General features: G+C 39.6%; 2 protein-coding genes and 1 long non-coding RNA gene across 7 annotated transcripts; 2 read left to right on the forward strand and 1 right to left on the reverse strand.

Annotated features, from left to right (window-relative positions):
- LOC128445902 (tectonic-1) lies at nucleotides 1–19,938 on the forward strand. Of its 2 annotated transcripts, none has more exons than XM_053428795.1 (14): nucleotides 1–277; nucleotides 544–661; nucleotides 1,624–1,757; nucleotides 3,994–4,130; nucleotides 4,217–4,319; nucleotides 5,447–5,559; nucleotides 5,915–5,935; nucleotides 11,219–11,353; nucleotides 11,832–11,957; nucleotides 14,462–14,550; nucleotides 14,685–14,822; nucleotides 14,907–15,057; nucleotides 19,412–19,543; nucleotides 19,642–19,938. In XM_053428795.1, exons 1-14 carry the CDS (start codon nucleotides 10–12, stop codon nucleotides 19,786–19,788), a joined length of 1,812 nt encoding a protein of 603 aa, XP_053284770.1. In that variant the 5' UTR covers nucleotides 1–9; the 3' UTR covers nucleotides 19,789–19,938. The 2 variants fall into 2 exon arrangements, with proteins under 2 accessions (XP_053284770.1, XP_053284771.1); XM_053428796.1 differs by having other exon boundaries at nucleotides 14,465–14,550.
- Nucleotides 19,851–25,646, reverse strand: hvcn1 (hydrogen voltage-gated channel 1). Of its 4 annotated transcripts, none has more exons than XM_053428797.1 (7): nucleotides 25,276–25,645; nucleotides 24,375–24,412; nucleotides 24,044–24,270; nucleotides 22,978–23,082; nucleotides 22,659–22,890; nucleotides 20,766–20,878; nucleotides 19,851–20,461 (listed from the first exon to the last, which is right to left on the reverse strand). In XM_053428797.1, exons 3-7 carry the CDS (start codon nucleotides 24,212–24,214, stop codon nucleotides 20,405–20,407), a joined length of 678 nt encoding a protein of 225 aa, XP_053284772.1. In that variant the 5' UTR covers nucleotides 24,215–24,270; nucleotides 24,375–24,412; nucleotides 25,276–25,645; the 3' UTR covers nucleotides 19,851–20,404. The 4 variants fall into 4 exon arrangements, with proteins under 4 accessions (XP_053284772.1, XP_053284773.1, XP_053284774.1 ...); XM_053428798.1 differs by lacking the exon at nucleotides 25,276–25,645 and adding an exon at nucleotides 25,015–25,202; XM_053428799.1 differs by lacking the exon at nucleotides 24,375–24,412 and having other exon boundaries at nucleotides 25,276–25,646.
- Nucleotides 24,565–25,143, forward strand: LOC128445904 (uncharacterized). Its single transcript, XR_008339522.1, has 2 exons — nucleotides 24,565–24,740; nucleotides 24,866–25,143. It is a non-coding gene; the product is annotated as an uncharacterized LOC128445904 (long non-coding RNA).
- Nucleotides 25,647–27,946: the final 2,300 nt, after the last annotated feature.

Here is a 27,946-nt window from a genome sequence, read left to right on the forward strand (position 1 = left end):
TAAACAAAGATGGCGGCTTTCGGCGCCGAGCTGATGTTTTGTATCTTCTGTTTAACTCTCTTGGCCAATGTTGTGACTACAGACGAAAATGTAACGAGCCACGATTTCAATGCGACTGCATCCGATGAATTTACTGTCACATCTAACGTCACAGACAGTTACACAACAACCTTGGAGGCCACAGAACCGACGCTGACCTACACCAGCACCGTTCAACCCACCGCAGCCGCCCAGCCCCTGCCCGTGTCCGGCCGGCTGCTCCTCCCTGCCACTGACGGTAATCTGTGTTCACAGCTCACTGATAACATACTGTCTCTTCTTATCACTACTGTAAGTAACGATGTCACTTGGGTCCACTTTCTGTGCTACACAGCTCTTGTGCATGTAAGAGTTTCTTTGTTAATAACTCATACAAACATTAACAATCTCAGCTACAACCATCTGCACTTCAAGTTGGTTTATTCAGAGCTCACTGACCCTGATCAGATAAAGTTTCTCAGCAGGATGACGACACTTTATAAACCGTGGTTTGTTGTGTGTCAGCTGACAGGTTGTGTCCCTGTGACGAACACAGCGGTGCGTGTGACATCAACTGCTGCTGTGACACAGAGTGTGATGAGGAGCTGCCTCTGTTCACCGGCTGCTCAGTGTCCACCGTCAGGCAAGTGTCCCGCTGCTCAGCGCGGCAGCATGTTCTTGCTCCCTGCTTGTATTTCAGTAGAGACGCAGCTAAAGGCGTGTTCCGTTATACTCTATCTATGTAATGCTACTTTTAGTGAACAAAAATAGCAGGATATCAGCAAAATAATGTAAAGCATATGTATTGACATAAACAGCAATAAGCAAAGAAGACAGTTAATTTTTTCAAATAATGATCAACTGTATCAAATAATGGTACATCTGCAAATAGATGCTATTCACAATTACATGCCAGGTAAAAAACACTTTGAGGAAGGGTTAAAAAACTTCCATGTTCAGTTAGACTTAATTCCCTGTACATTTCCACTGCACTGTCAGTACAACAACACAATCTGTGATATAACAATCCACTGCTCTCATTATAACAGAAATTCTCTTTTTGAGGGTTAGGGGCAGAAGATGTCACAGTTGATTGATTGATTTTTTTATTCACCACTTCCATTCCACAGTTTTTCAAGTGTAGTGATGTTACTTTTACTGAAAACTCCCTGCAGACGTTTCATTGAAATGATGAACATTGACAAGGAGTTAGCTCTTCAAATGCATTTGATGTCGCACTTCCCTGCAGGAAGTGTTTACGCAATGGTATCTTAACGGCAATTAGAATAAAAAATGACTGGCTGTAATAAGTGTATAAAAGCATTACTGTTACAGAGGAGAAAGCTAGAGCAGCAGAGTATTGGGTAAGACACAACTCTTGTTTTACTGATGAGGTTAGGTTGGAACATTTTAAAATGTCCAATTAAGGTCTGATTTTCGGTGTGGTGTTGCAGTGGAGTAACTTAAAGGCCACTATTTTAAGGTAATACTCACGTTAAATTACATGCTTGTTTGTTTACATGTGATATTTATCAGTATGAATATGAATCTTAATGTTTTTCCAAGTTTACACATGAAATGTTTTGTTTGTCATTTTGATTGCAGTGGCAACAAACAGCTTTGCAGCTGTGATGTAGCGTCGTACTCTCTGAGGAGCACCATAGACGGCTACTCACAGCTTCAGCCATCCGTCAGGAAGGAGACAAATTATGACATTTTTTGTATTCAGTCACAAAATCGTAAGTTATCAGTCAGTATGTTTCTTTCAGGTGTAGATTTAAATTTATGTCAATAAGGCTGGTGTTATTTTTTCTTGTTTTTTCAGAATATGCAGAATATTATTGCATATATATATATATATATATATATATATATATATATATATATATATATATATACTACGTTCAAAAGTTTGGGGTCACTTAGAAATGTCCTTATTTTTCAAAGAAAAGCACAGTTTTTTTCAATGAAGATAACATTAAATTAATCAGAAATACACTATACATTGTCAATGTGGTAAATGACTATTCTAGGTGGAAACGTCTGGTTTTTAATGAAATATCTACATAGGTGTATAGAGGCCCATTTCCAGCAACTATCACTCTGTTATGATACGAGTCGGGTGGACCCCAGAGCGGAGGCAAAACACTGCCTCCGCCAGGAGGTGGTGCGTTCAATGATGTTTATTTATTATAGGGAAAAGCAGAATGCTACGGGTGCTTATAGCTCCGAGAGTTCGTCGGAGGAGCAGGAGGGCAGGATGCCGTGGTTGCTGGTAGCTCCGAGAGATCGTCAGCGGGGAGGAAGAGCAGGAGAACGGGGTCCTGGAGGACAGGAGAAACAAACACGGAGGTTACTAGGTAGCAGGAGACGCAGACTGCGGGGCCGAGAACGAGTATCTACCATGGTTGTGACAAGGACGAACTGGCGATGCTGCACCTGAGGGAAAAGGAGAGAAGAGAGGAGGAGGGGCACTGGAGGCACAGGGAGCTGTGACACACTCAGTGTTCTAATGGTACATTGTGTTTGCTAATCGCCTAAGAAGACTAATGGATGATTAGAAAACCCTTATAAACCCTTGTGCAATTATGTTTGCACAGCTGAAAACTGTTTAGCTGTTGAGAGAAGCTATAAAACTGGGCTTCCTTTCAGCTAGTTGAGTATCTGCAGCATCACATTTGTGGGTTCCATTCGATCTCTCAAAATGGCCAGAAAAAGAGAACTTTCCTGTGAAACTCGCCGGTCTATTCTTGTTCTTAGAAATGAAGGCTATTCCATGCGAGAAATTGTGAAGAAACTGAACATTTCCTACAACGGTTTGTACTACTCCCTTCAGAGAACAGCACAAACGGGCTCTAACCAGAGTAGAAAGAGAAGTGGGAGGCCCCGGTGCACAACTCAGCAAGAAGACAAGTATATTAGAGTCTCCAGTTTGAGAAATAGACGCCTCACAGGTCCTCAACTGGCAGCTTCCTTAAATGGTAGCCGCAAAACGCCAGTGTCAATGTCTACAGTGAAGAGGCCACTCCGGGATGCTGGCCTTCTAGGCAGAGTGGCAAAGAAAAAGCCATATCTGAGACTGTCCAATAAAAAGAAAAGATTGATATGGGCAAAAGAACACAGACATTGGACAGAGGAAGATTGGAAAAAAGTGTTATGGACAGACGAATCAAAGTTTGAGGTGTTTGGATCACATAGAAGAACATTTGTGAGACGCAGAACAGGTGAATAGATTCTGGAAGAGTGCCTGAAGCCATCTGTCAAGCATGGTGGAGGTCATGTGATGGCCTGGGTCTACTTTGGTGCTGGTAGAGTGGGAGATTTGTACAAGGTAAAAGGGATTTTAAATAAGGAAGGCTATCACTCCATTTTGCAACGCCATGCCATACCCTGTGGACAGCGCTTGATTGGAGCCAATTTCCTCCTACAACCGGACAATGACCCGAAGCACACCTTCAAAGTATGCAATAACTATTTAAGGAAGAAGCAGGCAGCTGGTAAGCTTTCTGTAATGGAATGGCCAGCGCAGTCACCAGATCTCAACCCCATTGAGCTGTTGTGGGAGCAGCTTGACCCTATGGTACGCAAGAAGTGCCCATCAAGCCAATCCAACTTGTGGGAGGTGCTTTAGGAAGCGTGGGGTGAAATTTCTACAGATTACCTCAACAAATTAACAGCCAGAATGCCAAAGGTCTGCAATGCTGTAATTGCTGCAAATGGAGCATTCTTTGACAAAAGCTAAGTTTGAAGAACAAAATTAATATTTCAAATAAAAATCATTATTTCTAACCTTGTAAATGTCTTGACTATATTTTCTATTCATTTTGCAACTCATTTGATAAATAAAAGTGTGAGTTTTCATGGAAAACACGAAATTGTCTGGGTGACCCCAAACTTTTGAACGGTAGTGTTTATATGATTGTATTTTGATACCAGTGTCTCCATTTTCAAGTCCTTCTGTATTATTCTTTGTAGGTATTGATGGATGGTCTCATCCCTCACCTTCTCTTCCAACCGACAGTAACTTTGATACGCTGTTTAAACAATTTACCAGCTTCCTCTTCGGCTTGGAGGAAAACACTGCAGAGCTCCAGGTCCCATCTGGATACCAGGTACTTCTTTTCTGATGTAGTAACTGCTGCTCCTTTTCTTCATTAACATACTTAACATCAGATTCTGATGTTCTCTTTGTTTTCAGTATGGGGATGTGATGGTGACGGCAGGGGAAGATGGAGACAGAGGGATGTTCTGGTTGCCCGCTCCTGGTGTCACTGCTGATTGTGTGGACACAAGTCCTGCAGGTAGCTTCTACTCACCCTTGTGACACTGTCACCTCAGCTGAACTGTGGCCACTGTGGTCCCTCTCTCCTCTCTCTTCTCTCTCCTCTTTTCCAACAATGTCTCCTCTCCTCCCCATTTTTCACCGCTCACCCCAACCGGTTGAGGTAGATGGCACATTGAGTCAGGTTCTGTTAGAGGCAACAGTGGCTCAGTGGTAGAGTGGGTTGTCGAATAACAAGAGGGTCGGTAGGTCAATCTTTGGGCATTGAATTGAGACCAAAATTGCTCCTGATGGCTCTGCTGGCAGTGTGTGTGATGTGCGTCAGAGAAAGTACTCTACATAGATGCACTGTATGAAGTGTGTGTTGTGTGTGTGTGTGTGTGTGAATAGCAAAACGTTATGTAAAGCACTTGGAGTGGTCAGCAAGACTAGAAGGCAGACCAGACCATTACAGAACTATTACCTGTCTGTTATTTAAGGCTAATCAGTACAAGGAACTTCTGATGTAACAATCACTGGATCACTCCATCAAACAGTCAGATGTTTTCAGTGTGTTGGAACAGTAATTTATGGTCACCTTTACTTTATATTTTTTTGAATTTATTTGCTGAGACTGTGTTTCTGCTCTTTGTTGTCATCGCTGTGCTGTATTTTCTTTTCTTTTTAGCTTTTTTTGTGGTAATGCTACACAGTTTTCTAAAATGTTCTCAATTTACTTTCTTATCTAAGCAAACCCAACAGTAGCAATTGTCATGGACAATTTGTGGGTCAATTTGAGTATTGTCATAATTCACACAGCCCACAACAAATAAATTGCAACACAAATAAAATTTAAACACAATTTCTTGGATGATAAGTTTGAATGACACCCTGTAGAATCTGAGCCACCCAGCAGATATATACAGCACAGTGGTGTAGTGATGTTTCCTCTGAAACATGAGCATGAAATAAAAAATGTTTTGTTTAAAACTGCATCAAATAAGCATCTCTCAAATCCACAGCTTGCTATGTCGGGTTATTGTTTGTTAAAGGAAATAAACTTATCGTACTACTGTATACTAGTTTCTTATTTCCAACATGCTCAAGAGAGTTTATAAATTAAGTATTTAACAAATTTGCTTTAATTTTGAACCTTTTTCGCGACAGCCTTCTTAAAAGATGACAGCAGAGGGTGTTCCCGGCGTGTAAACCTCGATCAGGACTGCAGCTCTCTGCCAGCCCTCAAAATGGGCACCTACACTGACGTCCAGCTCTTAACTGTGAGTCCCACTCTTACTGCTCTACCTGTTTGCTCCTGAAAGAAAGTCCACTCTCAAACACTCTTACGCTCACATAATATGATGAACGTACTTCAGGAATTTATCTGTGATTAAGGGGGCACTCCACCAAACTTTCAATGCAAACAATAGTTCCTTACCTTTTTGGAAATGCAATGCGTAATGACTGACACGGAATGTTTTTGGGATGGACTTTTAATTCCCTCCTTTTTGAAAAAATAAAGTAACGTGACTGTCAATAAAATAAATTAAACAAGATTAACAATCAATTGTCTCGCTCACTGCACTAAGAAAGTTATTTTAAAGATGTTAAAATATTTTTTTTCCTACTCTACAGGGGACGAATAAAGATGCAGCAGTAAGTATTAAATTATTTTATTTGTTTAACCAACAGACACAAAACATTATAATGATTCTGAATTATCTGGCTCTAGCTGCTTAAAGCAAATTAACCCAAATCCATAAATTGGAATTAGTAAATCACATTTTTCTTCACAGAACCTACGGACCCACGTCTCAGTTAACAGTTTTCATCACATTGTATTAGTATTTTGTTAGAAACAGACAATGTAGATGACATAAACAAAATCAACAGTGCATGTATTGAGTAGTGACTAAACACACTCAAATATGAAAAAAACTATATGTGTGTCTATGTGTTTGTGTGTTGTTCTCACTTTTACTGAGTCTAAGCTGTCGTGAAATATATTTTTCTTTCTGCGAGACCTTAAATCATCCATGCTTTTACCGAACATTTATTGTGTAAAGTCTAAGTCCTGGTTAACTTTTATTGTCATTCATCCTCATACTAAGTTTTCAACTCAGGGAAATGTCTTGCCTCACGGACCAAAATACAAAAATACATAGAACATAACAAGAGAACAAGACTAGGAAAGTGAGTGTTTTGCTGGTGATAAGGATGCTTTTCACATATGAATGTAAACAGTGAAAAATTGACTTAACAAATAATACTAAACACATTATAAACAGGAGAGAAAATAAAGCAGTGATCTGCGCTGTTGTAATTGTCATATTGTTAATGTGAATAATTATAGAATATAACTTAATGACCATAAAAACTATATTGAGTATATTAATACAAGTAATAGTACACATTGCTTGTATAATATTTTAATAGTTTAAAGTATATATTATAATAGAATAATAATAGAGTACTATAATATCCAATTTAATTATATTTTATTTGTATTACGTAAATCCTAATATACATTATCTAAAGGCACTATTAATAATAAAAACTGTTATCCTGCAGCTCTGGCATAAGACTTACCTGCAAAGATAGCGAGAGAAAGAGAGAGTAATGGAGAGAAAAAACAGTGTTTCTCTAAGATGTTAATCCCAATTACAACGACCTCAGTTTTGTCTGAATTTAGAAGTAAGAAGTTTTGGGTCATCCAGGCCTTGATGTTTTTGAGACATTCCTGAAGTTGAACTAAGTGATTAGATTCATTAGGCGTCATAGATATGTAGAGCTGGGTGTCATAAAGACCTGTGAGACAAATTGTGATTTGAGAATATGGGCAATACAAATTAAATTTGATTGATCGATTGATCTGCTTAACAATTGGAAGTGTATGTGGTGCTAACTGATGATGTTGCCTAAAGGGAGCCTATATAAGGTGAAGAGTATCGGTCCGAGGACAGAACCCTGTGGATCTCCATGACTAACTTGTGTGTGAATGGAGGAGTCATTGTTAACATAGACAAATGGAAATCTATCTGTTAAATAGGGTTTTAACCAGTCTTCACCCCTACATGTTGGTCCAGTCTCCGTCACAGATATCTTTTGATCTATGGTGTCAAATGCTGCACTAAGATCCAAAAGGACTATAGAGACAAGTCCATTATCTGATGCCATGAAAAGGTCATTAGTGACTTTTAAAAGTGCTGTGTTTGTGCAGTGATGGATTCTAAATCCTGACTGAAAGTCTTCAAACAAACCATTACTATATAAGTTATCAAATAACTGGTTAGCAACAGCTTTTCAAGGATTTTAGAAATGAAGGACAGTTTTCATATGGGTCTCTAATTAGCTTAAACCTAAAAGCTTGTGGTAAGTAGCCGGTTAACAAAGACATACGGGCGGCTGTGGCTCAGGGCGGCTGTGGCTGAGGGGTAGAGTGGTTGTCCTCCAACCTGAAGGTCGGCAGTTCGATCCCCAGTCTGACCCATCTGCATGCCGAGGTTTCCTTGAGCAAGATGCTGAACCCCCGAATGGCCCCTCATAGAATAACAAAGCGCTGTGAATAGCTGCACTGTATGAATGTGTTTGTGAATGGGTGAATGTAAAACTGTACTGTAAAGCGCTTTGAGTGGTCATCAAGACTAGAAAAGCTTTTACTCTTGATGACCACTCAAAGCGCTAAATAAATACAAAACCATTTACCAAACCATATTAATCAGATTTAATATGGAACTGTCAATTATGGGGATAACTACCTGAAAAAGTCGAGTTAGAAGTTATGAGTAGTGAAGTCAGTTCAGAAAGTTCTATTGAACAAAAGTGGTCAAAATATAAATCTGGTGCTACAGGTGGTTCTATGGTTTCCTTACTAGACAATGTATCTGGGCTATTCATGGGGAGGAGGTGGTGGATTTTTTCCCTAATCATATTGTGACGACCCCTTCCACCCTCACCTGGACACTAGGTGTCCCTGTTCTTCTTTCCCCTGAGCTGTAGGTGGAGGTGACGTCAGCGTTAATCAGTGCACACCTTAAAGGGGACATATTATGCCCATTTTACCACAAGTTGATATGGTTCCTTGGGGTCTTAATGAAATGTCTGTAACATATTTTGGTCAAAATACCACAAGGATCATCTAAAACAGCCCTCCTCAGATTGAACTGTTTTGAGTGGTCCCTCTTTCACGAGATACAAGCACCCAGATTTTTAGCTATCCATTACCTCTGTAGTAATATGGCTACTGGAGACGAAGATACAATCTTGCAACCATTTCGTTTTGAACCAGAGTCAGGTGGGCCGAAGCCTGGCTGCGAGAGCTCAGCTTCCCAGCGCAGCCCCGCAGTGGAAGCAGTGGGAGCAGTGGGAGCTTGAGCTGGCGCAGCAGCAGCATCCTTCCACACTGTTGAGTCAACGTTTAGAGTTGTCCCGGGGGTCCCTTATTTATGCGGCCACTTAAATGTCTGACGGGTAGCAGCAGCGAGTAGCAGTAGCGAGCTAACGCTAGCCGGGGAGCCTGGCTCGCTAGTGTTAGCTCGCGAGCTAACCGGGCCGGTGGAGCCCGGCTAGCATTAGCTCGCTCGTCCAAGGCCATGTAGCGAGACTCCCTACATGGGCATGGTGTGACTACGACGTTTATTTCGGTCGTAATCCCATTCGACGCACTCTAGCGTATCGTTACTGACATAGAAGAACCACAACAAATCGCTGGAGTTTTTTTCCAGAGCTTTTGGTACGGTAGACATGCCAAATACCCAAATTAACGTGTAGAGGCACTATAAAAGTGGAATTTTCATAATATGTCCCCTTTAATTATAATAAATATGTGGTCAATGTCTAAATATCCCATATAAGTGACAGTGCAAGCTTGTGAACTTGTCCATTTTAAGAATATGGTGTTTTTATGTTATGGATGTTAACATGGTGTTAAGAGTCTAACAACTTGGGCAGAGAAGCTGCTCCAGTACCTCATACTGCTGTTATTGATGCTGTGCAACCTGATGGCACAGGCACAGTCTTTGGGAGGGGTTCTTCATTGTGGAAGAGGGAGAGAGAGGCCTCTCTAATGCCCTCAGCTGTCATCACAATGCGTTGCAGGGTCTTGAGTTGAGAGGGTCACGAGATGCAGCTGACAATGTTAGTCTCTACACTTCCTCTACACAAAGGAGAGAGGATGGGCCATGGGAGACTAGCTCTATTCAGCGGCCACAGAAAATGGACTGCAGCGTTAGTGTTGAGGCAGCAGGTGAAGTCATCATTGAGGTGCACACCAAAAATTTGCTGCAAAGCAGCTGAGGAGCAGTGGAGAGTGGTCAACTTATGTCTTCCTGATATTCTACATTAAGAGGAAGGTTGTATTTGCATCATCTCAGCAGTTGCTCCACTTCCTCACTTCCTGATGAGGCCTATTATTGTTACATCATCAGCCAACTTGATGATGGGGTTGGATTCAGACTTGGCTGATCAGTTATGGCTTTGCAGCAAGTGGGCTGAGCACACAACATTAGGGGGCTGGTACTTGTGGTCAGCATGATGGTGTCTGATGTTCTGCTACTGGCTTGCACTTTCTTTAGTTTCTCTGTCAGAAAGTCTGGAGTCAAGTTACAGAGGGAAGTGTCAAAGCCCAGTAGTGATGGTTTCCTCACCAGTTGCTGGGGGATGATTGTGTTGAATCCTGAACTGAGGACAACAAACAGCCTTACACAGCAAGGTCTGATAGGGCTGATTGCAGAGTGTACACAAATACATTGCCAGTGAAGCAGCTGGGGTGGTATGCAAAATTATTTTGAGGTGGGGAGGGAAGATTGAATGTGTCTCATGTAGTCGCAAAAAAACATAATGGGTTAGTGCTATTATGAGTGGTAATCATAAAGATCATAAAGTCACAAAGTCACAGTCTACTTCTTTGGCACTGTTGTTATGTGATGTTCCATTTTAACAGATTTATACTTAAGTTATTTCCTATCACAAACTTTACCAACAATATCATCTATGCTAATTGATTGTTCATTGCAAACTCTCCATGATACCATCCATATTACTGTCAGTTATCCTTCATTCAAAATCTTTCAAAATATACCATTACAGCATCTGATTAACCAGCAAATTTAGCAAGACACAGACATTTGTTTTGCGCAGTTGGAACATAGTTGCAGAAGCACAGGCGGAACTTTGAGGTTTACTGCTGCAATGCAAGTATAGGAACAATTACACTTTTCTCAGCTCTCCACTCTGCTCCCAAGAAGGAGGAAGTTATCAGATATTTTCACATTGGCACTGACAACACACTTTGTTAACCTTACTGTTTACTGAGTAGTTTTTGCAGAATAATCTTTCTATGATACAGAATATTATGAAACTGAACATACCACGACTTGTTTGAAATATGTATTAAGTACAATATATAAACAATGAACATCATATGTGTTTTTAGTCAAATAACCCATTGTTTCTAAAAACGAGCACTATTAGCTGGGCTCATAGCAACGAAAAAATTGTTAGAAGCGTAATCCCTCTCTTTTTGTGCTTGGGTTCTGTTGGACATTGTAAACTTACAGTTGTTGACTGTCCGAGTTAACGGAGCAAAGGAATCAGTTAAAGAGGCTTGTTCCCCCCGCAATGGAACTTCTGAAGGAATTGGTGGCCTAAATCAGGGGGATAGGATGGTGGAGCTAATTTCTTCCTTAGCAATTTATTTGATTTTGATTTTATTATTAATTGAGCTTTAAGTTTTTTATGTATTTGCGTGTATTTTTGTTCATTTTTTTATAAAACTGAAAAAATAAGATTTAAATGTTGACCATATTTAAAACACATAATATCTAGTCTTATTATTAATAGCTATGATATAATACAGGTCCCTTAAAAACTGAAAATGAGTCGTATAGTGTGAAGTCAGGCTATAAATTAACTTAAGTGTGTGTTCTTGATGTCCTCCAGGTTGTTCCTGTGGAGGTCGCTTCAGTCATCCTGCAGTCTCTAGAGGGGACTCAGACTAAGTGGAACATGAGTGGAGGAGAAAACCTCAGTCCTGTTCTCCTGAACCCAGGACTCTGTGCTAATGTAGTGCTGAAGGCGAGTCCACAACTTGACAGTTTGTGGGATATTACACATATTTATGGATACAAAACATTTTTGATACAGAGTCATTTTAAACTACCAAAACATTACAAATATTCAATGTCAGATTTAATTAATTCTTAAGCAGTTTGATCTTGTCAGGGTGGAAAAACTACATCATAAGACACACTAGCACACTAGTACAACCAAATGCTCTCCAGTACAACAGCCCCACCTTAAGATCTATCTTTACAAATTCATTATGTCAGAAATTAGTAAATATGGTAAGAAGCTCATAGGTAAGGGATATGTACTGTCATACTTAATGGTGTGTTTGTAATTTTATTGGATTGTTGACACATGTATATTATTATAATATTGCTGGTACATAATTAAGTGGAGAAAACACTACACCCGGAACTAAATACATCCACAGAAACTAATTACAACACAAATAAAAAGTTGGTTGTCTGCTGGCATTTTGTTTCCTCAGGTTGTATACGCCATGAAGTACAACCCAGCCGGTAAGATAGTGAATGTGAGCGTATCTCTGATACTTGGATTTGTTCGTGAAACAGCCCTGTCCCTTAAACAGGAGTTTCAAATCACCTTTCTCCAGGTACTGTCACTCAACCACATATTTTTGCTGTATCACAGGTTGTTATGCAAACGTTTGTTTGTGCTGTTCTGCAATCAGAATCTGCAATTTTTACAAGGTACTGTATTTAGCTGTACTTACTAAGTATGTTTCCTTTTAATATCCTATGATTTGATGAATATAACCTCTTGGTTGCTCACTGTTTTTTGTTGTTGATATGACTGCAGTTAAAGAGCCATTTGAATGTTGTTGTTTTTTTTATCTCAATATTGCTAAAAGTGAAGCATTGTCAATTTCTCTGTAAAGCTGAACAGGTAAAGTTCTCAGAAAATGGAAAATAAATTCAATTTAAGTTCTGTTGGTAGATAATGTACATTAATAAACTACAGCTGTCACTAGGGATATCATCACCTGACAATAAACCAGTAAAGATTTTATCAAGAACTTAAATACCTTAATTATTTTGAATTCATCAATCCAGACATAATTTTTTCTGTCACTTAAGGCCAGATCCTATTGATGAATGAATTACATCACTATAGGAATCATTGCTCTATACACCTGGACGTACCAAAGAATGTATTATGACTCACAATAAATGCATGTGGTAATTGTGGACCCACTGCTTTCCTATCATTCCTTAACATGTATGAGCTACTAAGGATCATTTGATGTAAAAACCCTCCATGTGAATCAACCAAACAATTGTATTCACAAATCACATTTTTCCTCATAGGGCTGTTCAAGAAGCAAAATCTTCTGCCCTTAACCCTCAGCAAGAGGAAGAACCACCAAAAATAATTTTAACAGGGGTGGGGGTGGGGAAATTGAAACCTAAGATGGAATCGAATGTGACGGATCTCTCAGGATGTACAGAAGTGCAATATATGTCATGTGTAATAGAGCACAACAAAATACCACTACAGCATTCATGATTAAAGACAGCGTCTAACATAAATGGAGCTGTATATTTATGTTTAAGTCTTTATATATAAGACGAATGACTATTGTAATGATAGTGGTATTGCAAATTCTGTTATCATATGCGAGTAAGCATATTGTTTATTTAAGCAATCAAGTTGTAATCATAATCCATGATCAGTTGCAACCACCATCCTCGATGTGGCTGCAGCTGTGATCTTTATCTGCAATGATAAAACAGGACTCCACAGAAAAAGTCAAGTCAGTAACATTTATTAATAAGCCATAGCACCATAGCTAAGAGCTGGTCCATGTAGAAAGTCACATATTACTAATAAATGAGCATCAAAGTTAGATTTTCACCAAAAGTGATGAGAATATTACTGGCGAGGGTGTCTCCAGATTATTCACTTATGGAGCTGATTTATTAAAAGTCAAGGTCAACAAGAATGTCGTCCAAAAAGCCTGTTCTCAAATACTTTTCCATAAACAAGAGAAACAATCTAAAACTTATATTGATCAAGAAAGTATTCCCCATCATTTGATGTGATAAGATAAGTGACCTATTAAGAAGTCAAAGGAAAATTGCGTCATACATAGTTAAAAATTACTTTAAAAGTATCTCAATTCTATAGGGCTCTAGATGCAACCTCAAAAATTAATGTCTGGTCATGTGGGAGGTATGATGTCATCATCATCATCACTTTTGAGTCAGCAAATTACATCATATAGTGTACGAATGCATTATGTTTTGCAACCAATCTACAGCTTATTTATATTAACAAACATTCATATGGTTTAAATTATTTCATGATGACATCATTATGAAATGGCAGAATTACAACAAACACACCATAACATTATCTGATTGGGGTATAGTTGGCGGTGCAGTATATGCATTGCACCTCTGATGCTCTGATTGGTGATTTATCTCATCATCATTATCAAAAAACTAAATCAGAATATTTTTACATCTAAATCTCAGTCTTTTCTCTGCCTGTAAACAATTGACTCATCTTACACTCAGTGGTATTTACTAATTTTGTGTCCAATGATATTGACTGCCGGCTTTTTTGAGAATAAAGGACGAGATGTTGAATATCCCTTGTACGTTTGAAGGTCTTCTGCACAATTGAGGTTACCAACTACCAGTAGATGTTAGCAGGTGTTAGTGGCCAACAGCAGATGATAGGAAAATAACTGTGCACCTTAGCGCTATCGAGTGTTTTGGGCTTGTTATCAATGATAGAGGCTAATTTGAGGGTACACTGAGGCTAATGGTAAATCTGACTGGCTACTGGCTTGTATGGTGGTACTATGAAAGCCATGTGCCTCACTCAGTAGTTCAGACATCATTAGCTCTATGCCTTATTAAACTAAGCACTGTCCCTTTTTAGAATATAAGACAAGATTGAGAATACATAATACACGTTCTGGCGCACTAATTAATACCTACCGCTAATTGATGTAATCGGATGTTAATGACCAACAGCAGAGTTTAGGGACACATCTTCAGTTGTGTCCCTTAGTGTCATCAGGTGTTTCGGTCTTTAACATGTTATTTTTGACAATAAATATAAATGTGTCTTTTGTCTGTTATACAGCAGGATGTTGAGGAGGTGGCTGTGGATTATAGTGGAAATCCAGGTTATGTGGTTGGACTGCCTCTTGTGTCTGGAACAAGAACACATGAATATCCTTTATCTGAATCATTGACAGTGCTCTTCCACAGCAGTAGTAGGTTGTGCAGTGGTGGCTGAGAAGGGTATGAAGGGATATTATGATGTGCTATAAGTTTCAGGATTTATCCTTAGCATTCATCTTCACTGGGATTGTCAGAAGCATCGACTCTAGACAAACACTGTCTCTTCTGGATGCAGCTGAGGATCAAGACTGTCTGCGTGGTCTACATCAGCGCTCCCCTGTCCTTTTTGGTCTGGATTCTGTGTCTGGCTGCACATTAAGGCAAGGCACACTGACCAAATCCTGTTATTGTGTATAGCTACAATATCTTGTTTAGAATTGGGGTGATTTGTCTTGTTCCTGCAGACTGGAGGATACTGCCAACTGCTCCCTGGTCTCCCAAGTTCTCCTGGATGTTCTGAGAGGACCAAACTATCCCCAGTATGTGGCTTCTTTTGGAAACTCCCCATTAAACAATCCACTGGACTGGGTGCAAATCAGCAGCTTCCATCCTGGGGTAAGCACACTTTTGAAAACAGAGAATAGTCAAATCCTGAGTCTGAGTTATATAAACTCAGTCCCTCCCATTCCTGTGAACACAATGTCTCAAGAATACCCTGAGGAAATGTCTTCATCTTTGGTACAAATATGCCCTTGGACTCAAGGAATAACTGATTAGACTTTGGTGGTCAAAGGTCAGGTCACTGTGACCTCACAAAGCAACTTTTTGGCCTTGTGAAGGTGATACCTCTCAAACACAGTGAAGGAATCTTTTCACATTTGGCACAAATATGCACTTGGACCCTTGTATTCACTGATTACACTTTGGAAGCCAAAGGTCACAGTCTCCTCAAGTTCCTGGGAATGTAATATACAGTGCTGTGAAAAAGTATTTGCCCCCTTCCAGATTTTAATTTTTTTTGCATATTTGTCACACTTAAATGATTCAGATCATAAAACACATTTTAATATTGGACAAAGATAACCCAAGTTAGTACAAAATGCAGTTTTTAAATGATGATTTAACTTATTAAGGGAAAAAAGCTATCCAAACCTACCTGGTCCTTTGTGAAAAAGTAATTGCCCCCTAAACCTAATAATTGTTTTTTCTACCCTTGGCGGCAACAACTGCAATCAAGCATTTGCGATAACTGGCAATGAGTCTTTCACATCGCTGTGGAGGAATTTGGCTCCCTCTTCTTTGCAGAATAGTTTTAATTCAGCCATATTGTAGTTTTATTTAGTATAAACGGCTTGTTTAAGGTCATGCCACAGCATCTCAACTGGATTTAAGTCCGGACTTTGACTAGGCCACTCCAAAACCTTCATTTTTTTTTTTTTTTGCCATTCAGAGGTGGACTTGCTGGTGTGTTTCGGATCATTGTCCTGCTGCATAACCCAAGTGCGCTTGAGCTTGAGGTCACAAACTGATGGCCAGACATTCTCCTTTAGGATTTTCTGGTAGAGAGCAAAATTCATGGTTCCATCATTATGGCAAGTCGTCCAGATCCTGAAGCTGCAAAGCAGCCCCAGACCATCACACTACCACCACCATGTTTGACTGTTGGTATGATGTTGTTTTTATGAAATGCTGTGTTGGTCAGCAGTGGCTTTTGCCTTGGAACTCTCCCATTGATGCCATTTTTGCCGAGTGTCTTTCTTATTGTTGAATCACGAACACTGACCGTAACTGAGGAAAGTGAGGCCTGCAGTTCCTTAGATGTTGTTCTGGTGTCTTTTATGACCTCCTGGATGAGTCGTCGATGTGCTCTTTGAGTTATTTTGGCAGGCTGGCCACTCCTGGGAAGGTTTACCACTGTTCCAAGTCTTCTCCATATGTGGATAATGGCTCTTACCGTGGTTCACTGAAGTCCCAAAGCCTTAGAAATGGCTTTGTAACCCTTTCCAGACTGATACATGTCAATTACTTTGTTTTTCATCTGTTTTTGAATTTCTTTAGATTGCGGCATTATGTGTTGCTTTTGAGATCTTTTAGCCTACTCCCCTGGGTGAGACAGGTTCTATTTAAGCAATATCTTTATTCAACAGGTCTGGCAGTAATCAGGCCTGGGTGTGGTTAGTGAAATTTAATTCAGCTTTCAAAAAAATTTTGTTAATCACAATTCATTCATGATTTATCATGGGAGGGCAATTACTTTTTCACATAGGGCCAGGTAGGTTTGGATAGCTTTTTTCCCTTAATAAATGAAATCATCATTTCAAAACTGCATTTTATATTAACTCTGGTTATCTTTGTCTAATATTAAAAAAAAATTAATGATCTGAAACATTTAAGTGTGACAAATATGCAAAAACATAAGAAACCAGGTAGGGGGCAAATACTTTTTCACAGCACTGTAGTAAGACTGCCCGTAGTAAATTTTATAACATCTGGTACATTCACTTTGACTCTCTGATTTACTGAACCGATTTTGGTGGTCAAAGGTCAAGTTCATGGTGGCCTTATATAAATCTGGGTAAATAAGTATGTAAAAATATACTACCTAATACTGGACATACTACGCTTTTAAAATACATTTTAAGGATATTGTGTGAAAAATAAGTTTGAGCATGTTTTTTCCAGCGACCCCCAATAATTTTGTTGTTGAGGCTTTCAGGGGGTCTCAAGTGTCAATCAAGGGTTCTCATGGCCCTGAGACGCCCCGTATTTCGCACCACAGGTGTCATTGCTTATCATCTGGCTAATACCAACCATGGTGAAGCTGGTGGGGCGTCATCATGCATAGGAATGCTATATAGGGAATCTTGTCAGAAGTGAGGGAAGGATGAATGCATCTGAATACAATGAGGAAGAAAGTTTGTTGCAGGATAAACACAACCAGAGACTGGAGTGATTGTTCAGCTTTTACTCAAACAACGAACCCAAAGCAAACAAGCAAGACAACACTAGAGCGGCTTCAGGATACGTCTTTGGCTGTCCCTGAGTGGACCAGCCAAAGGTCAGACATAACCCTGGAAATGTAACAGACACTTCTCATCAATAATTTGTTGATTGAGTATTGAATACGATCTATAATATGATGAAGTATAAAAACTTGAGAGATGTGAAGCTGCTGAGATTGTGATTATTTAATAAATTTGAACCTTTGATTGTCTGGAGTGGTTTGCATAACTGTATGCCACTGCTTATCACAGTTGTTATTTGAACTTGACGTTTTCATACCACAATCACTTGCTAGTTTATTACAACTGTGACCTTAAGGTAAGACTAATATCAACTCTGAATTCAAATTGAGGTTAGGATGCTGGTTTGACATGGTGATTGGATGACAGCATATAAGGAACAAAATAAATTGGGGAATTGGGGGAGGACTGGAATTATTACGAGTAAGAACTGAGAATTTTCATGGTAAAATTTTAAATGTATTAAAAAAAAAAATTAAACGAGAATAAAAACTCTTACATTTATGTCAAATGTATTAATTATTTGCATCAAGAATAACAGTGCAAAAGACAGATCAAAGGATGTTGTGATATCTACAGGCAATTCAAATGAGATTTGTAATTTATTGAGTAATCTTTTTTTACATGAGCTTCAATATCATGTCTGTCTGCTCTTCATTGCGTCGCCATCTTCAGCCCCCCAGCCTCAACAGTCTGCCCCCTATATTCTGGGATAAAAATCCAATTAATTCCAAAGGGTTTTAGTATGTTCTGTGTAAATGTCGGACATTTTACTCAGAGTTTCTGACCTTTCATCTCACAGATTTGTATCTGTACAAGCTCGGATATTGTAATCGAAATTTACTTCATAACTTCTTAGTTTAAGCTTACAGCTAACTTTTCAATCTAGGGTACAGCTCAACATAAACTTTATGGTGCACCCACTGTCTAGCATGTGACCTTTTGCTCTACTCTGGTTTTACTGTGTTTGTCCTTTGCTCCAAGAACACAGACACAACACCCTCACCATACATGATACTATTTCCTCTCCAACACATTGAGGATGCAGCTTATAAGTCACAGCTTTACAGACGATAAGTTCCATACACAGAACAATACATTCACACACCCCCCTCTTCATGTTTTGGGGTCAGGCGGTAACCCACATTGAGACACTTAAATATTTCATCACACTTGCAACATCCACCTTGCTTGTGCCATCCTTTCTGCAGAAAGCTTTTACAAATACATTTACAAAGACAACTTGTCTCAGAACCTTGTTTGTTGACCAAATTTCCACCACAATATTCAGTTTATATTCTCTAAAAGAAACCTCCCTTCCCCCTAGTTCTGGGAAAATAGGATTTGTAATAGGTCAGAGAGGCTGCATGTTGATAGAACAGTATGTATCAACTTTTAAAAATGATTTTGTCACAATATATTGTGTAATAAGATTGATATTAGCTTTCCAAAACTCATTCGTTGTAGATTACAAGACAATTTTTCTATTGAGATACTCGACCATTACTGACAATTATCAATCAATTAAATTCATCCATTATGCTACTAAGTGTTTATTCTAATCAATGCTGCAAATACCCTTATCTTTCTGATGTTCTCCTTTACACGTGGCATCTTTTGCACTTCTCACCATCCTGGGAGCAGGATCCCTCACATGTATCTCTCTCTGAGGTTTCTACGTTCTTTTTACCCTGTACCCCTTACTCTTGTTGAGGATTAAGGACAGAGGAGGTCACACCTTTTTAAAGCTCTATGAGACTAATTGTGGTTTGTGAATACGATATTTATTATACAAATCTAATTTTATTGATAGTTGAACTCAACAGGCCAATTAATCAATTATACATCTTTCTATTGCCATTGAACCATACTGTATGTTTTCATATTTATGGGGCATGAAGCAGAAAATTATTTACATTAACATCCAGCTTGTTTGTTGTTTGCAGGAGGCCCAGAGTTGCAGCATCCCGTTGTCACTTCATTTAGAAGTTGAATGGACCAAATATGGATCCTTGGTGAATGCCCAGCCCCAGATTGTGAGCATCAAAGAAGTTGTCCAAACCAACACCACCAGCTTTGTATGAATCACTTTTTCAAAGACTGTCAGGTTTTAACAGAAAAATGAACAAGGCAATGTAAAGTTAATCCTCTGTACAACTCTGTTTTTTTCCTACAGGCCCTGTTGTCTGGCAGCAGCAGCATCCTGACAATCAGCATGTCAGTGGCCTTCACACCAGTGTCGGCTGCTGCTCTTCCTGGTTACAATGCTATGCCCACCATCGATGCCAAACTACCCTATGACTTCTTCTCCCCTTTTGTCTGATCCAAGAGTTATCTAACAGTTCATACAGGTTCCACATACACTGGTACAGGACATTTTTGAAGTTCTGTTTGTAAAATCAATTTAATACTGTTAATAGTGTACATATACATTTTGTAAGATTATTTAACATTGTTGAATAAATGAAAAAAAATTCCACACTTATTTAACATTCGTTCTTATTTTACAGAACAGTTCTTCTCAATGTCACTCAGTAGATGTAGATTTTGGTTTATGTGCATGTTATCAGTATAAAGAAAGTTTAAATTATTTACAGGCAAGTTAATTATGTGGCCTCATAACTTTACATTCTCATCCAGTAGCATCAGAATAATTGGCATTCATTAGATACATGCAGTACTTTCACTGGTTTCCATCACTCCAGGTTTCCATGGACACACTGACTGATATTATAAATGAGATGATTACACTAAATGCCTTCACCCAACTGTACAGTTGATGTAAAGATTCTGTGAACAGGTAATAGGAATACTGAAATAAGGTCTACTATAAAAGTTTATGAAGGAGTATATAGTTTGAAAATTAAAAACAATGGTGCAGAAAGGAACATAATATAAATGACATTGAACAGTAGGTCCCCTGAAGTTACTTTGATGAGTTAGAAGTCTATGCCGTGCTTCTTCAGGACGGCTTCAAGTTTCTGTTTCTCTTGTTCCTATGCCAAAGAGACAGATGCAGGAGACAGAGAAGAGTCAGACTAATGGTGAACCTCATTAAATCTTTGACCAAATAATACATGTTATTTATTATCTGGTCCTCCCACTGAAAGTAGCTTATACATCTTATAATATTTTTTTTTTCAGGACCAAAACATCACCCAACAAAAACATTTTTTCCTGCTGCCAGCCTCAGCCACATGCTCTCCCACATATATCACAATAAATCCCATGTATATGTATGTTAATGTGAAAAATTGGCACTGATGTATGTTTGCATGCATGAAGCAGTTTAGGAATTACCAGTTTATCGGTGCGCTCCTGTAGCTCAGTGACTCTCTGAACGAGGTGGTCGTAGCTTTCCTTGAGCTTGTGGAGCCTCTGGTCTGCACGGGTTTTCACTGACAACAGGATTCCTGCAATGCAGTCAAATACAAAGGAAATGGCCAGTTTACCAGTCTCAACAGTCAAACTGGACTGGGGAGGAGTTAGGCTGTGCGGTAGGCGACATTTGTAGTCTGTGTGCCTGCAGCCTACAGTCTTATACTGTCTATAATGTATCATAACACTCACCATCATCTTTATTGGTCGTTATAATGATATTTTTTCATCTTTGGATGTGAATCTATCAAAAATAATGACACATTCTGTAAACTCAGCTGTTAATATTTCATCTATATTTATCCCCAGTCATTTCATGTGACAGTTTATGTTGCGGGTGGTAAAAAGCCATCAGAGATGCCAGCTCCTCCCTAAAGCTGTACTTTGATGCAACAGCACTTTGAGCCTAATGCTAACATACTGATGTTTCGCAGGCTGTGTTTATCATGAGGTGAACTTTACCTCAGTGATGCTCAGATTTAGCGAATTAGCAGCAAAAGCACAAAGGACTCTTCTTAATGATCTAAGCTCATGGTGACATGGAATTTAGTTAGTGTCCAAATCCACTTTTGTTCATTTAACAATGGAACTAAAAGGTCCCTACCAGGTGTTTGGTTCAAAAGGGATGTCCTCAGTCCCTTAATGTAACATAGGTGTGTTTTAATAAACCAATCAGAGTGCCATCTCCCATTCCCTTATGAAGAAAGATGAGTTGACACCTTGGTGGATTGATATGATAAGAGTTTTTTCCAGATAGTGAGTAAAAAGCTTCTTGAACAGACCACGGTGTCACTTTGAACTCAAGCAGATCATCTGTGTGTTTCAAGCAGAGTCTGTGCTCATTGTGCAGCTTAGTAGGTGCATGGCACTATGTTGATAATGAGACTGAAAACAGTGAAATACCGCATCATTGATTAAGGACTTAATTTGGTTGCTCGGCCAATTTCCACCACCCCAAGAAAGCAATGTGTGAACACTATACCTCAGTTAAAGACTTACAGAAGAATCAGAAACAGAAGGACATTTAGAACTACAGAACTACATTTAACCCTGTGGTGCACTAGATTCAATGGGAATGTACTACACTGTAAACCTGCTGTTAGTTTGTGTCTGCTCCCCTAAAGGGACAGACTGAATAGCCCAAACAATAGCTGGATATAATATCTATTCCAGTCAGTCTGAGTCAGGCAGTCACAGCAGTCCTGAAAACTACAGCAGGTCCACACAATCACAAAATCCTCACTTCACTTCACAGTGACTCAGGGCGGCTCATTCAGCAGCTGTGGTTCACTGAACATTTATTTTTGAATTTAGTTTCAGTTTCCACAAAGTAGATATTTTAGACCTGCAGCTCAAACGGAACCACTTACAACAAGTAAATACTGCACACACACAACATCGCAGCTGTATGATCTCTGATTTTTTCATGCAGACCAAATACTACTTATTAATTATTTATTTTTTATGTTACATGGAAAAATAGGTTAATTTTAAATGCACCCTGATCTGTGGAGTATGGCATTTGGCTCCTATGTATGTTGTAACGTATATTATGGAGGTGAAAAATAAGCTGAATCTGACTGTAGAGCAACAGAACTCACCGGGCTAAAAGTTTAAATATGCTTTAGCTACAATGAACTTGATCATGATCATGAATTGAGAAATAGCTGAATTTTTTATTATTTGATGTAAAATATATTTAATATTCTCAAATACTTTACATGCATATATAGTAATTCTGTTCCAGACTACAACACTTACAATAGGGTGAGTGAGTGAGTGAACAGACAGACACAGACAGACAGCGTTACTAACCATTGATAATTCTGGCCACCCTCCAGAGTCGCAGTAGGATGAGGAGACCCATCCCATCAAAGGCATCCTCGTGGAAAAGGACGACAATGTCCAACACAAAGGACACCACCACAACCAAACCATCAAATACTTCAAACTTGTGTTGGAAGAACTCCAGGCGGTAAGCAAAAAGCTTACCAGCCAGCTCCACCATGAAGAAAGTGAGTAGAGCCAGACTCAGGTAGTGAAATACCTGCAGCAACAAAAACTTGCTGGTTACTTTTGGTTGTAGTTGTAATTGTGGCTTTTCTGTGAGGAAGTGGTCAATTCAGTGTCGTACCTGACGAGCAATGTGGTCATGTTCCAGATGGATAACCGACAGATCTATAAGCAACTCTGCCAGAACAAACATGGCATCCAGGATGACCAAACACACCACCAACACCTGAAAGCAACATGAGATAGAGTCAGGAGAATTGTTGGCAGGCAGACTATGGTTTGATTTAAATAACTAAAGCCAGAAGATCCTCCCATATTATAATATATTCTAAAAAGTGTAACAATTTAAGTAAATTCTGTCCTCTTCTTCAGATGTAATAAAACAACAGAAAAAACATAAAATGCCTCCATACTGCTCATGTGGTGTCATCCAATTGTTCACAATCCCGACATTCAAATTCAACTTTTTAGCCTAAATGTCCTCTGATAGCCTCCTCGGAGGCGCAATCACATACGGACGGGGACACGGGAACAAAACACACACTCTCGCTCAAAGGCACATCCTGGGTGCACATTTATGTGGCTATGTATGCTAGCATTGTAACATCAAGTAGATTTTTAGGCTAAAAACATGTAAATGTCAACTTGTAAACAAAGAAAATGAGTGAATATAAATTTTTCGGTGAACTATCCCTTTAAATAGCTGCTCAATGTGGAACGCGTTTTGAGTACTTTTAGTTTGTTGTACATAAAGTAGCCTCAGTAAAGATTCTGAGTATTTTCTTTGGGTTTAAATACAATTTGATTGATTGATTGTATATCAAATATATACATATAATTTTATTAGGAGAGGACAGAGAGTAAGCTGTGAAGGGGGGCAGATAGAGAGTGGGGGAAGACATGGCCGCAGTTCAGAATCGAGCCCAGGTGGGCTCGATTGCTGCCCATTGAGGCCTCACCTCAATGCAGCTTTAAGGTGAGGTATATGCTGCCCAACAAATTTTTTAAGATGTCAATCTGGACAATAATGATGGGCATTATTTCCCTCTTCAATAATAATCTAATCAAGCCAGCGCACACACATCAGTGGATTATAAGTGGAAACATCACAAATCTAGCTTTCAAATCTCAATTACACTGCTCTAACAACAGCTACTTGAACAGATGGACAGACATGTGTGACAGACCTGGAACCGCTCAGAGGTGTAGAGTCTCTTCAGTGAATCCCTGAAGGTCAGTGTTGTTGGGAACAGTCCTGTGGCCGGGCTCAGCTCCTCGCTGATCGCATGCAGCTCTTCTTCAAACGGAGCCGGCTGCTCATCACCAACAGTGGTGAAATGCCTCAAGTATTGAGCCATACCAGCAGGCTCTATGAAAGTAGAGGCCCACGTCCCACCTCAGCTCACCTCACAGGCTGTAATAAAACAAAAGGGTGCTCTTCAGTTCAAAGGTGTATCAGAGGCTGTTCAGTAAGATCAAACTCAGATTATTTATACAGTTTCATGAACTGTAACTTACAAGATGTTGTTACTTAGTAGCTCCTCTGCCTTTTGCACCTGATAACAGCAAAAAGGTTAATATATGAAGGTTTGCCAAAATTTTTCACTGACTTCTTCAAATTTGCTAAACATGTCAGCATCTGTGCAGATTTCTTCATAAGACAATCTGAGTTGACTTCTCTTTTTTAGATTGTCCTGAAGTTGTTAATGAGAAAGACAATCCTCTCAGGCAACGCTGAAGGGAAGCTGCGTGTGTCTCTCTTCATGTTTCACCCCCATAAGAAGTGCTTGTTGAGGGGGAGAAGTCAGAAGAGTGTTTACGGTTGATGACATCCACTAAACATCCTCATAGCCCTCAGCAGCAGCAGCAGCAGCAGCCTGTAAGGTAGATCTCACTGCTGCAGCCTCTCTCTCAGGACATTAGGATATTGAAGCTTGCAGCTAGACTGAAAAGACTTGAGTCCAACTCACTCATTAACACATAATGAAACTTTCCTTTGACGTTTTCAGCTGCAGGAACACAGGCTGAACATATCCACGCACTGATGTATGCAGACATGGAGGAAGAGTACGAGTTTAGAATATTGGCTTCTTCAAATATAAAGCTCCTTCAGCCGACGGGAACAGAGAAAGAAACGTTCATGCTACGCGACACTCACCACAAGTAAACAACAGACAGGTGTGTGCAGGCTATAACCAGGATAAGGGTCCGAACTGGTTTTAATGGTGAGTTGTGTTTAGCAGTTAGCCTGAGCTCAGAGCCGCAGCTGCTGGACAGGAGGCTAAAACTCGTGATGAAAACATCCGTCCAGACCCTTTTCTGCCAACCCAGCATTTTGCCTCGCAGTAACGTCACTAGCGGCGTTAGCTCGGCAGACTTTGACCGTGCAGCCATGATACCAGATGTGAAAAGGTCTTACCTTAGTCGTCTGAGCTGTGTACGGCTCCTGTCACTGAAGACTGGGGATAAGTTAAGTAGAAGCAGAAACACTCCGCCTCTATCTCCTGTTGTTTCCTCACACCGCTTCAGTCTCTCATGTCCATGTTGTCTCTCACAGCTGGACACATGGACAACTCAAACGTCTAGTAAGCGTCCCATATATAAACTTCACATACCCTTTTTAACACACTAATTCACCAAAATACGCCTTTTACAGCGGGAAACGTTTCCATAATAATACTTTAATTATAATACTATATTTGCTTTTAGATTCGAGCCGAATAAAACTATTTCCGACGAGGTCTTGGATAGGAAGGTGCTCATGGATGAAATTTACAGTTCAGCGAAAGGGCTGCTCTTATTTTCCGTTACTTTCCAGGTAGCTGTAAGACACCAACCACGTGGTGTCTGGTTCTTCTCCTGCAGCCTAATAGTAAGACAGCCTATAATGAACTCAGGTTTTAATTCACCTCAGTTCTGTGCATCTGTACACGGTCAGCCTTTTTTCAGACTGATTGTAGTTTTACTGGCAATCTTCTGCAAAGCCATTAGGGTTATTTTAGATTTAGAAAATCCAAAACAAACCTAAAACCTGGGCATTCTATATGATTATTAAGTGAAAAATGTATATATGAAATACTGCTTGTGTTTGATCAGGGAACTTTCCTCAGAGGATGACTGATTCAGAATATATGAGAGTACTTGGAATATTAACACAGAATCAGTTCTGTTTGAATGTGTGAAGCCATTGCAGAACACAGACAGCCTACAGTTGATACAGTGAAGAGAGGTTAGATGTGGAGACGAGGTCTCCAGCAGAGGGAGGCTGAGGGAACGGTGGTTTGCTGGACAGAACATGGTTCTCAGCCAGGAAACCTAGTGAATTGTGCTGGATGACTGGCCAGCAGGAAGGAGAATTTGCTGGGCTGAAGCTGGGCCATAGAGCTGGAGACAAGCAAATGATATATATAGCGGCCATAATGAGGTGATCCTAAAGCTCAAAGAAATAAAGATGACTCAGAGAGAATTACAAATCCTATTTGAATAACCCACCTGTATCCAGCAATAGCATTGCATCTGTCCATTAGATTGTGGTTCCTGATGTACACAATCTCATACATTTGTGACTTTAGCCTAATCATAAATGGTGAATCCGGGGTCATCAGGTTTTCCACCTGTTCTCTGACACTCAGCTATCAGGTCAGCATTCTTTGCTCACCATCTTCTCGAGGGACAGTCAGCTCAAGCAACACCAAATGCTTGGTTAACCCCGACATCAGGACCATGTCTGGTCGAAGTGTGGTTACTGCAATGATCCTCAAGAACTCATCTTCCCTTGAGATTATAATGTCATGAATTTGCAAGAAATACATTTTTTTGGTGATTTATTTCCCCCAAAATTACCATGACAATTGATGCGTTAGATTTATATTAATTCTAATAGGAGTTTGATCCAATAAATACCACCAACTAGTTCTCAGGTATCTCCATTTCCAATCCTGTGGAAGAAGATTGTCACCTTTTAATCTAAACTTGAGTCACTCTTCTCCCGTTGGTCTGCTTTTCTGCATTTACGAATTTTAAAATCCTCTTCTGCCTTTAGGTTTTTAGATGCCCATAGAGAGGACCCCACTTTCACCAGCATTAAGGCTACACCATCTTCTGCCACCACAGAAGAATTTGCTCCACTGAAAATTAAAAAGCATAACCCCTCGGTCACACCATTGTTTAATAACAACACTAAAGAAATAAGAAGAGAAGGCAGTAAGGCATAGTGAAAATGGAGGTGGGATAGATTGCAAATCTTATTTCAAATTCTGAAGGATTTGCTGGACAAATACCTGCTGGCTGTCAAAAATGCCAGAGCACTTTTGTGATATTAGAAAATCCCATATTTCCACTACTTATTGTGTTCAAATCTGTCACCTCATTCTACTTCCACCCCCCATGATAAGAAGCATCTGCTTCTACATCTAAGAATTTGAAAAAATCTCTTGACATTATTCCCTCTCAACTCTGCAAAGAGGTTATTGACACTATCAGCCCCAGTATTCTCTCAATTATCAATAGTTCCCTGGAGACCAGCCACGTTACCCCATCTTTCAAGCATGCAGTTGTCAAGCCAATTAAAAAAAAACAGAGTCTGTAAAACGTCTGTCCTCAGACAGACCCAATTCTAGCCTCCTTTGTTTCTGAAATCTTGGAAAAGTTGTTTTTGACCAATTACTGTCCCACATGTCACAGAACAACATTTTAAAAAACATGTCAGTCTGGTTTCAGATCTCTCCGCAGTACTGAATCTGCATTGCTGAATATTGCTATTGACCTCCATCTAGCTGCCAAATCAGCTAACTGCACTGTCCTACTGCAACTTTTGATACTATTGATCACTTTCCATAGACTGAACAAATGGGAGGGGTCTCCGTTTCTGCTTTAAACTGGTTTTCTTCACAGTTATCCAACAGGTCCTTTGGTGTTTCCATTAGTAACTCTGATCAAGAGTTGAAGAAATCCCCTCAAACAGTCTAGAGATATCACATTCAAGAGGCCCAAAACATGTTTTCTGAAGCCACCTTGACCTTTGACCACTCAAATCGAATAAATTTATCGGTGGGTCCAAGTGAATTGTGCCAGTCCTAATTTGTCCCATT

This window comes from Pleuronectes platessa, chromosome 8 (genome assembly GCF_947347685.1).
Source record: "Pleuronectes platessa chromosome 8, fPlePla1.1, whole genome shotgun sequence".
Classification (NCBI taxonomy): Eukaryota; Metazoa; Chordata; class Actinopteri; order Pleuronectiformes; family Pleuronectidae; genus Pleuronectes; species Pleuronectes platessa.